General features: G+C 44.1%; 1 protein-coding gene across 2 annotated transcripts in view; it reads left to right on the forward strand.

The window, feature by feature from the left end:
- Rab3gap2 (RAB3 GTPase activating protein subunit 2) overlaps positions 1-12,442 on the forward strand; it is an 82,669-nt gene that overhangs the window by 50,063 nt on the left and 20,164 nt on the right. For both annotated transcript variants that reach the window (XM_006497216.4, NM_001163754.1), the window contains exons 18-24: positions 1,595-1,685; positions 4,348-4,475; positions 5,164-5,377; positions 6,251-6,348; positions 7,180-7,285; positions 8,529-8,689; positions 9,481-9,709. In XM_006497216.4, coding sequence (XP_006497279.1) covers positions 1,595-1,685; positions 4,348-4,475; positions 5,164-5,377; positions 6,251-6,348; positions 7,180-7,285; positions 8,529-8,689; positions 9,481-9,709 — 1,027 coding nt within the window. The remainder of the gene's footprint in view (positions 1-1,594; positions 1,686-4,347; positions 4,476-5,163; positions 5,378-6,250; positions 6,349-7,179; positions 7,286-8,528; positions 8,690-9,480; positions 9,710-12,442) is intronic.

Below are 12,442 nucleotides of genomic sequence, written 5' to 3' on the forward strand. Positions count from 1 at the left end.
AGTAGAGAAGGTGGTAGCCGTCACTCCCCTCGCCGTGAGCACAGGCCAGCAGAGCTGGGATGCTGCAGGGCACAAGCTGTCTGATGAGGGATTCTCTTTCTCCTCTGCTCACTATACACATACATGAGAGCATGGGCTTGATTCAAAATGCTAGAAAAGTCAAAACTTCCTATGGCCTCATAACAGCAGAGGAAAGGCAGAGAATGAAGACCCTGAGAGACTGAATCCAGTGAGGGGAGAAAGTGGACTCACCCACCAGTCTGCCATGTTGGAAGAACAGGAGGGTTACCCTTGCCCTGGGTTTGGTCTGTTTGGTCACGTCCTTTCTGTGCTATAGATAGTTGCCTCATTATAAGACTGGTAGTCTTGTGAGCTACCATCTTTGGTCATTTTGAACTATCAAATATAGACGTCATTTTGTTATGAGACATAGTTTTTTTTTCTTTCTTCCTTCCTGTCTTTCTTCCTTCCTTCCTGTCTTCCTTCCTTCCTGTCTGTCTGTCTTTCTTTCTTTCTTTCTTTCTTTCTTTCTTTCTTTCCTCTCTCTCTCTTTCTTTCTTTCCTTCTTTCTCTCTTTCTTTCTTTCTTTTCTCTTTCTTTCTTTCTTTTCTCTCTCTCTCTCTTTCTTTCTTTCTTTTCTCTTTCTTTCTTTCTTTTCTCTCTCTTTCTTTCTCTCTTTCTTTCTTTCTTTCTTTTCTCTCTCTCTTTCTTTCTTTCCCTCTTTCTTTCTTTCTTTTCTCTTTCTTTCTTTCTTTCTTTCTTTTCTCTCTCTCTCTCTTTCTTTCTTTCTCTCTTTCTTTCTTTCTTTTCTCTTTCTTTCTTTCTTTCTTTTCTCTCTCTCTTTCTTTCTTTCTCTCTCTCTTTCTTTCTTTCTCTCTTTCTTTCTTTCTTTCTTTCTTTCTTTCTTTTCTCTTTCTCTCTTTCTTTCTTTCTAGGCAGGGTATTTTTGTGTAGCGCTGGTGTGTGTGGGACTCATACGCCTCTACCTGCCTCTACCTCCTGAGTGCTGGGAGTCCTGTGTCCTGCCACAGGCAGTGTATGTAGGTTTAGGGTTTTAAACTACTTGTCTCATCAGTGAAAATCCAGTTTAATCTGATAATATAAAAGGATAAATGTGAACTTTAACTGGTTCTGACTCATCACTGCCTCCAGTGTGATGAGGTGTTTTAGAGCCTGTGATTGAAGACGGCTAAGCATCCGGATTTGGGAGGACAGAGCGCGTACTGTGTCTGACCAGCATGGCAGTTGCAGCAGCCCACCATGCGCACATGCGGCGAGTGGTGATGAGGTAGCAGCTTCATAACTGGCATGCTGGTCACCTCTGCTTGTCACCCATTCCGTGGAGGCCACTTCAGACTGTGTTAGAGAATAACTGTGTCCTTGTTATGTCGTGTGGCCATTCTGTGGCCCAGCAACCGCCCACTAGTTACTCACTCTCTGTCTGGACATAGGCTCGGTCGCATTCTACTCTAATGTAACTTGAATTCTCAGCTGTGTGTATTGAAGGTGGGATAGCAAAGATGCAGGTGTATGTTTGAGGCTAAAGCTAAGTTGTTGCTGCATAATCACTAGAATTGTTCACTGTTTCTTCTAGGCTCTGGAAAGCATTTTGGCCAGTGACCGTTTATCGTTTTCCTGCCTTAGAAATGTTACTCAGACTTTAATGGACACTTTAAAAAACCAAGGTAATAGATACTGTTAAGGTTTCCCTTCATATTATATATCTCATTATGGGACATATGATGCCATCACGCTATATTAATGTAGAGATGACTGCCAGACAGTTAGCTAGGGAATCAGCAGACAGACATGAACTGGGGTACTTATTCTATACCCTTACGTTGGGAGCTTTAAACATTGTCCACCTAACATGCATTTGATCTGAACTGACTCAGAGTGCTATCTATCTCCAAAAATAGTCTTTGCGCATTCCTCACTGTAGTGAGGAAAGATGTCAGTACAGAAAGATGAGAAGCAGACAGAGGCTATCTGTGTTGTGCCCACTCTACCCCAGGTACAGGGAGCATTTGGAAAAGGGGGACAGAAAGATGGCAGGAAGCAGGGGTGGGTGGGTGGGTGGAGGAAAGTTGTCTGGTTACAGTAGAGCCACTGCATTCACGAAGCCACCACTGTGCCTCCCTGCCCTAAACCTGTTAGCATGAAGCCTTGCACATCCCTGCACTGAGGGTGGCAGGGCTCCTTAGTCCCCACCCCGGCCTGAGGAGCAGTTGACAGTTGATGCCTTCTGGAAGTGGGAGAGCCAATTTTCCTTAGGGCTGTGGGCTCCTGTTAGCTCACACACACTCCAGTGGGTGGCCCCATACCTGTGATGAGAACTATGAGAGGCAGGAATCGGACTCAGTGGGCTGCTTAGGGGGAAAGGGCATACTGTACTTAGAAAGCTCCCATCCTCAAAAGTGTTAATAAAATATCAAAGTTTAATGTGACGTTCCATAACTGCTGTGTGGTGTTTTTTATTTATTTGTAATTTTTTGATAATCAAGTTTCTAGAATTAAAAAAAAAGTAGACATGAAGCTGGGAAGGGGTGGAGGTGAATATGCTCAAAATGTATTATATGCAAACGTCAAATTCTTAAATAGTTAATAAACGTATTACTTAATGTTAAAAAATAAAATTGTGCACCAAGAAAATAATTAACAATATAAAATTTTAAGAGGGTGGTGAGCAGCTGTTATTTTGACAGAGTTGCAGAACATTGTGAAAGCCACTGGGATAAGGGTAGTGAGCTAATGGTGTGCAAGGACCAAACAGGGCTGGGGTCAGGGCGCAAGCCTTTTGTCTCAGCCCTGGAGAGGCAGAAATGGGCGGGGCTCTGAGTTCAAAGGTCAGCCTGGTTACAGAGCACAGGCCAGCCAGCTCTCCATAGGAGACCCAGTCTTATAAACAACAACAAAACCCAAACACATTTTCTTTCTAGCTTTGGCTTTTGCTTTGCCTCCTAGGAGAAGAGGTTTCTAATGGGGACTTTCTTTAATATTTTTTCTGACTGGGGTAATGGTCGAGAGTATTTATTCTTTGAGGTGACGTTCTGTTAGTGTAGAGGACCTGCACTCTCTCATCCTTTTGGGAACAGAGGAGGGAGTTCCAGAACTCACAGCCTGTCATTACATCAGCAGGGCTGAGTTGTGGTGCTGACTTTTATTCGTTTAAACTTGTCTGAAAAGAACTACATTTGAAACTATGGCTTGTAACTCCATATTCTATCCAGCCGAGCTTGCAAAGTTAACTGGCTCCACATTCCTAATATCAATTGAATTGTGGTGTGCAGTGGATTGAATCCATCCACTTGGGACTTTTTCCTAGCAGTAGAGTCTATAACCAGATTATATTTAATTACGTTTATACCTAATCATGCTTGAGCCAGGCTACAATGACTTCAAAAAGAATTCATATTAAGTTTCTGCAGGACATAAAGCACCTAATTTTGAGATAGTTTTCATTCTTGACATTTTCAGTAGATATAGAAAGCCTGCCCTTGGTGAACAGTGGATGTCTTTAGTGTCCATATCTTAGTGGAGGCCGCTCACTGAAAAGGCATCCGGTACCTAAAAAGTTTCACATCCCTTGAACACATTAACAAAACATCTGGTATTATATAGAGAATAAGGCAAATCACAAAACAAAAACTAAAAAAAAAAAAAAAAAAAAAAAATCATAGTTTCAAGTTCTGTTGCTAAATCAGAGTCCTGAAATTTTTCAGAGTTTCTTATGCTGTTTTATAATAGCTGTGAGAACATGGGTAACACTTCTTGTTATCCATTCTTAAATAAGAGTTCTTCAAGTTTTCCATAGCTGCCCTTGCAGAGAATATATATTTGTTTAATATTAGCGAGAAATACTTAAATTATTATGCACAATGTGCTCTGTATGGAATCTTTCCTCAGCATTAGTCTTGAGGGGATGTTAGTGGACGTCTACTTAGGTCTTTGCCAGGCTGTCCTGACAGTACATTCGCCACAGTCCACAGTTGCAGTGTGAGCCTCGTTGTCTTTGACCCCTTGATAGCGGTCAGAGCCAGGCAGCCTTGCGTGTGCACATCCTCAGGTGAGCGTCTGGTGCTGGGGCCAACAGAGGACGGTTAGAAGTACGACATGGGACTCTCTTACCCTCGCTCCGTAGCTCTTCTCCCCTTATTAGAAACTGTTATTTCACTTAAGAAGCTAGACATTTTATTATATTGGAAAAATTATTTTTGCTTTCAAAATCTATGATAGGTTGAGCATATCAATATTTAACCTATTAAGAAATTGCATATTTAAGAGATTATGGGAGTCTTTTTATGAGTCTGTTAAGTATGTCTAATCTGTTTTTCCTCTGCCTTTTAGAGCTTGAGTCTGTTGATGAAGGACTGCTACAGTTTTGTGCCAGTAAATTAAAACTACTACATCTTTATGAATCTGTCAGTCAGTTAAATACGCTTGACTTTCACTCAGACACCCCGTTCTCTGATAATGTGAGTAGCCACGGTGTCCATACTGTGCACAGTTACCCCCATGAGGATTTATAACTTTTAAGCATTTTTGAGTAAACAGCAGAAAATTAAAAGTTTGGGGTGGGTGTCTTGTTTTTAAGAATTTAAAGGTATATTCTCTCTATCAGGCCTCCTTTCTGTCCCTTGCTGCTTAATTTATATTACTGTATGTTTTGTAAGAATACAAAAATATTAAATCTCATTGTCGATTCATCGTTCCCGTTTTAGACGCCTTTGGATTTTCTTGACATGTTTAAAGGCGATGTCATTCACTGTCCTATTGCTGTGGTTAGACACCATGACCAAGGTCAGCTCTTATAAAGGAAAGATTTCCCTGTGCCTGCTTACAGGTTCAGAGGGTTGCACTGACGTCCCTTTATGAGTCTTTTTCTGTTTTATAAAACAGACTAACTTTTAGAGAAGTAGATAGTACTCTAAAGAGACTTGGCACTGTTTAGAATATAGTTTTTCAAGCTTAGTTCACTTACATAGCATCATATTTATGAAATGTTATTTAAAACTAACATGTGAAACAATACATTATCTCTGTCATATTTCACACTAATTTTAAGAGCCATCATTGCTCATCAGCCTGGACTGTCAGTTCCGTTAGTGGGCAGCTAGCATTTGTGGCAGTTGGGAGAGAGAGAACGCCTTCTCTTGCTCACAGGATCTGGCTGTCTTGCTAAGGCTGGATGATAAGGAACTCCTGAAACTCCGGGCCTTGTTAGAGAAATATAAACAAGAAAACACCAAAGCCACCGTGCGCTTTTCTGAGGATGCAGACAGAGTGCTACCTGTCAAGACCTTCCTGGAGTATCTAGAGTATGAGAAGGATGCACTGAGCATAAGGAAGGTCGGAGAGGAGGAGTGTGTGGCTCTAGGTAGGTGAAGCCCCGCAGTCTGTTCCGTACACCCGCCCTCGACCGCACGCGTCCACAGAAGCATGCAGCAGCTCAGCGCCTGCTTCTGTTTTGAGATTCAATGAGCACAAATTCAGTGTACATATTTTTTGGTCAGTGATGCATTCTGGGTGTCCACACACCATGTCATATTAGTTTAATTGTATTAGGAAGCCTTCTGATAATGTTGAGGCTGGAAAATGGCTCACTCAGTAAAGTGCTTGCCATGCAAACATGGGGACCTTAGTTTGAGATTGCAGCTTCTATGCAAAAAGCCAGGCATGGTGACATCTGCCTCTAATCCTAGCACTGGGTAGACCGAGATATGGGAATCCCTGGGGCTCTCTCTGGCCATCTAGTCTTTGCCTAACTGGGGAACTTCAGATTCAGTGAGTGATCTATTTTAAAAAATAAGATAGGAACATTTGAGGAGGACATCCTACGTTGACCTGTGACCTCCACATACTCACACACACACACACACACACACAGACACACACACACACACATGCATGAGAGAGAGAGAGAGAGAGTTTTAAGGCATAATGATTTGCCTTCTATTCTCCTAGATCAAACTTACATAATTAAGTTCTTTTCTTTCGGGTGTGGAAACATTTAATCCCAGCATTCAGGAGGCAGAGGCAGGTGGGTCTTTGTGAGTTTGAGGCTGGTCTGGTCTGCATAATGAGTTTCAGGACAGCCAGGACTATATAAAGAATGAGTCCCTCTCAAACAATACCCACAAAAATTCTTTCTTTTCATACTGTCCTGCTCCTCCAGAATTCCAGTTTATAGTCAGTGAGGTTTGTGAATATGAACCTTTTTCCTCAGTGATGTGTTTGCTTGTTTTGCCAGGCAGTTTCTTTTTCTGGAAGTGTTTGCATGGAGAAAGCTCCACTGAAGAGATGTGCCACAGCCTGGAGTCGGCTGGACTCAGCCCTCAGCAGTTACTGGTGAGGGGTTGTTACTGAATTCTTTGCAGATGTTACATACAAGTGTTACGTCTTAAACCATTCTCTTTAGTGTGTCAGGAGCAGACATTTAAAACCTGAGATGATCAAAGGAAATTGCAGTTGCTATATCAAGATCGTTTTATTTTCTTATACATTTCTGGGCTCAGATACATATAGAGTATAACAGGTGAATACATTTACAGTGGGTTCTGACCATCAGTTGTTACATTAGAACAAAAAAGAGCTCTTAAAAAACAGCTTCAGCATTTCCAAACGTAGATATTCAGAGATAGAATCTTTACACACCTGTGCTCTTCAAGTCCCAGCGTCTCAGAATCATCCATTGTGTTTTACAAATCGAGAACTGTTGTAGGAAGGCTTCCATGCTCACCAACGTGCTTTCATTTAAAATACGGCAGTGGTGGCGCACGCCTTTAATCCCAGCACTTGGGAGGCAGAGGCAGGTGGATTTCTAAATTCGAGGCCAGTGTGGTCTACAGAGTGAGTTCCAGGACAGCCAAAATTACACCTGTCTCGGAAAAAAACAAACAAAAAAGAATAGGAATCTGATAGTTCATACTGTTTCCCCACCACTGTGTCTCTGTATCTTTGGCAAAAGCAAGATTAAGATAACCCCCGCACATACACACACACACACACACACACACACACACACACACAGTTTACCTCAGGGTAATGCCCACATTCCATGGTAGACCAAGCACAGCTAGACAGCTGCATCACCGTGCGCACACGCACACGGTGGGGAAGTATGCAGTCTTCCCTACGTTAACTACTACTTAGGCTGAACAAGATTTGATTTCATTTCAGTCTCTGCTCCTAAGTGTTTGGCTTTCGAAGGAAAAAGACATTTTGGACAAACCACAGTCTGTCTGCTGCCTTCATACCATGCTGTCCCTGCTGAGCAAGATGAAAGGTAGGAGACCAGTGCATTTTGTGGGCCGGTGTCCTCAGGGTTTCCACTTTGATGCTCAGAAACAGAATGTTATGTTTGAAGTACCACACAAAGACGGGAGGAATTTCTCAACAAAAGGAGACTGTAATGTGGAGAACACTTCAGTTGGGTGGGTAGCTAGGAAGTAGATCCTTTGAATACACAGGCTCTGGTTTGCATCCTTGGCCATTTAAACACACATGCACATGAAGCCTGCACATGAACACTTACATATAAACACATGCATGTGAGCACATGTGCTGGTCGGAAGCTTGCTGTGCTTTGGCAGTGTGCTTTAATATGAGACACTGAAATTCAGCTGTCAGAGGTACAATGTCACCAGAAAGCAGTCTTTTATAGAAATAATATTTTGCCCATTTTGGTAGGAAAAATGGCTCAAAGGTTAAGAGCACTCATTGCTCTTCTAGAAAAGCCAGGTTCAGTTCCCAGCACCCATATGGTGGCTCACTACTCCAGTTCCAGGGGATGCATTGCCCTCTTATGGCCTCACAGGCACCAGACTCACGTGTGTACACAGACACACATGCAGACGAAACCCCACACACATACAGTAAGTGGTACATTTTTTTAGAAGTTAAACATACATATATCCCCATCCCCGACATTCCTCTCATGGTGATGAAGATAGTTCAAATAAGGATTGGTATTGATTCAGAAACAACATGACTAAGAGTGTAAAGAAATGGAAGAGAAATGTTCTGAATAAAATCAGTTGCAGTGTCTTAGAGTCTTTACTGCTGTGTTAAAAACCAAAAGCAGCAGGGAAGGAAATGGCTCATTCCTTCCAGGAAACAGTCCGTCTGTCCGTCACTGAGGGAGTTGATGAGCCTAGAGGCAGAAGCTGTAGCAGAGACTGGAGGAGTATAGCCTGTTTGCTTGTCCTCCATGATCAACCTGCTTTCTTGTTCACTCCCAGGTCACCAGCTGGGGTTGAGGGGTATCACCTCCAGGGTGCTGGCTGCCTGCTGGCTCAGCTTGTGGAGGCAGTTTGTTAACGGAGGTTCCTTTCTAGCAGATGACTCAAGTCTGTGTCCAGTTGACAAAACCCCAGCTAGCACACAATATTAATACTCTAGGGCGTTTAGACGTGTGCAGGGACACCTTTGATAGGTGTAGTTTAAGCCTAAAGGATGGCACACGTATAGTACATGCCCATACTGACAGAGTGAGACGTTACTGTTTACGTCGTCCCTTGTCTCTGCAGTGGCCATCGATGAGACGTGGGATTCTCAGTCTGTGTCCCCCTGGTGGCAGCAGATGCGCATGGCCTGCATCCAGTCAGAGAACAGCGGCGCTGCCCTGCTGTCTGCACATGTGGGGCATTCTGTGGCCGCACAGATGTCCAGCGGTGCTACAGATAAGAAAGTAAGTGGGCAGCCATGTGGCTTTGCTCCATATCTGTCCCGCTGGCTGATGTCTGGTTTTCCATCCTCGGGTGGGTGGCTTGCAGTGTCCTAGAGCATGGAGCGTGGAGTGTGTGAAGAGTTTGAAGTAGCTGGTGACGGGTAGTGATGCTTCCCTCACCAAGGGGTCAGGGTCATACTGGACTGCCTCCTAGGTTTGTTCACATCCTGCAGCCAATGATTGTCTCCATCCTCCTCCAGACCCAGCCCTCAGTCCGACAGACCAGCGCTTCTACCGAACTTGCTGTGTCTTTCCTGAGGGTTCATTTGTGCTAAGAAGTTTGCTTTTCTTACATTTCATGTTAGGTCGAGTAGTTTCTCCTAGTGGGCTGTTAGGTTAACACCTGGGTGGGTCTCTAGTGGTTTGCTATAAACATGATCAGTCCTGGAGGTTATGGGGTAAATATGACACTACCAGACTGAGCTGTTTGCAGTGATAGCATTAGCTGGTACTTTGTGTCAGTGCCGAGGAGAGCAGCCTTTGTGAGAGGCCAGAGACTCTAAGTTGCACACTGGTTGAGCCTGACTTATGGCCACAGGACAGACCTCTCATAACTGTCCTGAGTCTGAGTCTCATCCACTCAAGTGTTAAATCTATAAATTACTTCTCTGCTGCTTTAAGTTGACACTGATCTGGAGTCTGCCAGGTTCAGAAGAGCACCTGCCCAGCACAGGTGAGGCCATGGGTCCAGCACAGCACAGCAGGGAAAGCAAGCACCCTGCCCAGGGTGTGAGCAGGATCTCTTCTGTCAGTTTTCCCAGATGGTGTTGGATGCAGATGCCGAAGCCCTCACGGACTCCTGGGAAGCTCTCTCTCTGGACACGGAGTACTGGAAGCTCCTGCTGAGACAGCTGGAGGACTGCCTCATACTCCAGACTCTGCTGCATAGCAAATTGAGCCCCCCAGCCGCCAAAGCACCATCTCTGCAGTCGGAGCCACTGCCAAGGCTTTCTGTTAAAAAGCTGTTAGAAGGGGGGAAAGGTGAGCTAAAGATCACATGAGTGTGCACATGTGCACTCATGGCATTCTGATCACTGAGTGTGCACATGTGCACTCATGGCATTCTGAATCACGTGAGTGTGCACATGTGCACTCATGGCATTCTGAATCACGTGAGTGTGCACATGTGCACTCATGGCATTCTGAATCGTGAGGGTGTGCACATGTACACTCATGGCATTCTGAATGTGCGCTTACTCATTTCCTTTAATGTAGCTTGGCTTGCTCTGACCTCATAGTCCTGCCTCAGCCAAATGCTAGGAACATGGGTGTGTTTTTTAATTACTATTAGAGCAGCACTAGGTTTTCAGTAAGTGAAATGTTTATGGAGACTCCCATCCTTGGACCTGAGTCCGTCTATCCTCCTGCCTCACCCACTCCTGGGCACTTGAGTTGTTGCTCACGTTTCAAAATCTAAGTCTCTACCCAGGAAACCATTTCCGACCAGTGTTCTCTTCTCCCTCCTCATCTCCAGAGAGCTAGCAACTTCATCCCTTCCTCTCTTTCTTCCCCGTTTTGTGGTTTTAAATTTTCCTTTAGTATGCTTTTATGTTTGATTGCCACAAAGTAGTCATACACATTATGAGACATGGAGTAACATTTTACTTTGTGCATCATTAGCTCAGGTCTGTTACAGAGATGTTTGCTACTGTTCTGTCAGGAGCGCTCAGAGTCCTCTGTGCTGTCTATTTTGAATGTACAATTAGTTGTGTAGATTCTCTGCTGTGCTGTGGACCAGATGCACCCAAGTGCCTGGCACTGTCATCTCTCCACCCTTCTTGCTGGCCGCTCTCTCCGAAGCCTCTGCTCCTGCTCCTCCACAGCCGCTCAGTGAGAACAACTGTGTGCTCGTTTTCAGTTTTCACTGAGTGTTCATTATTCTTACCAGAGGCTCTAGGAAGCACTTGGTACCAGAACAATATTTCTAGATTTATATATTTTTTATGATTTATTAGTGTGTGTGTGTGCGTGTGTGTGCGCGCGTGCACGAGTGCATGCAGGTGCATTGACTTGGTGTGCACACATGGAGGCCAGGAAAGGGTGTCACGTGTCCTTAGTCAATTTCCTTCTGTTCCTTTGCAGCAGGGTCTCTTTCCAAGCCTAGGATTCAAACTTTCTAGCCTAGGTTGGAAGCCAGCCAGACCCAGGGATCCTTCTGTGTCTGCTACCTCAGAGATGGGCTTACAAGGGTGTTTGGATGCCTGACTCGTTACACGGGAAACGAGCTCTCTACTGCAGGCCTCATGGTTGGGTACTACTGACTCTCAAACACTGAGCCATCTCTACAGGCCTATGTTTATAGATTTTTATTTAGCTTGCTTTCTCTTTTATTTAAATATTTATTTGTTTGTTTGTTTAATGTATGTAAGTACACTGTAGCTGTACAGATGGTTGTGAGCCACCATGTGGTTGCTGGGACTTGAACTCAGGACCTTTGAAAGAGCAGTCAGTGCTTTTAACTGCTGAGCCGTGTCTCCAGCCCATTTTCTCATTTTTTTATAAGATTGGTAACAATTTTTCATATCGTACATTTACTGCATCCTGTGTTGTCACCGTAAGAAGGTCGGGGTGCATTATTTTACTATTAGTGCAAAAAGTGTAGTCGGGCATAACTGTAGAGCAGCAGACACGGGGTCACTTCGAAGGCAGACAGGAAGGCTGACCTCCCAGCCCTGCTCATGATGTTTCCACAGACAAGATGAATTTACTATGAAGCATTATTTTTATGGAAAACTCTGTATTTGAATCGAAATAAGAGGTAAGCCAGGCATGGTGGCATACGTTAGTCTCAGCTATTCTGGAAACAGATAGGGGCTGAACATTTGAGCTAATAAATTTCAGATGAGCCGTAGTGGGCAACATAGTGATCCCTAATTCTTGCCCCTACTTCTCCACCCCAAAAGACAGGAAGATTGGGGGGGGGGGCTAGTGTTTATTATTTTTAAATGTATTTTGTTTTTGTAGTAAGCAGAATTTTTCAGAATCCTTGAATATTTTCAGCTCACACAATGTTTATGTCCTCTTGATGAGTAAAACATATAAATTATGACTAAGTTTTACTCATTAATATTTTATAACACAGTGAAGTCAGTTGTATATTAGATGTAATGTGGAGTGGGCGGGGTCACTGGGGTCCTGGCTCAGTGGGTAAGAGCGCGTGCTGCTGAGCATGGGATCCTGAGTTAAGATCTTTGAGCCGCATAAAAGCTAAGTGTGGCTATGCACACTCTACCCACGGTTGTGAGAGATAGTGACAGACTGGGGCGCTGCCATTGTCACTCCAGGTTCAGTGAGACCCTGTCTCAAGTGAATCAGGCAGGGTTACAAAGCAGGACACCCAGCATCCTCCTCTGATGTATGCACATGTAATACACATATACAAATACATACATTATCTTAAATTAGAGTAAAGCAACATGAGTTCCAGTGATAGAATGATTGTCTGGCCTGCACAGTCATAGGCTGGATCGCCAGCACCTCGTGAGCTGGGTGTAGCACACATGACCCTGTCCCGTCGTCATCGACGTCCCCCCACCACAGAGTCGTCGGCGGCGGCAGCAGCAGCAGCACAAGTTTACAGTCACTCATCCTCAGTTTAATGATTTGTTTGAGGCCAGCCTGACGCAAGACCCTTTCTCAAACAAACCACAAAAGAAACCTTTAAAATAGTAGTAATTCCTCCGTGTCCGGTGTGGTCTATCTTGAAACGTATGG

The sequence above is a fragment of the Mus musculus genome, chromosome 1 (genome assembly GCF_000001635.26).
Source record: "Mus musculus strain C57BL/6J chromosome 1, GRCm38.p6 C57BL/6J".
Classification (NCBI taxonomy): domain Eukaryota; kingdom Metazoa; phylum Chordata; class Mammalia; order Rodentia; family Muridae; genus Mus; species Mus musculus.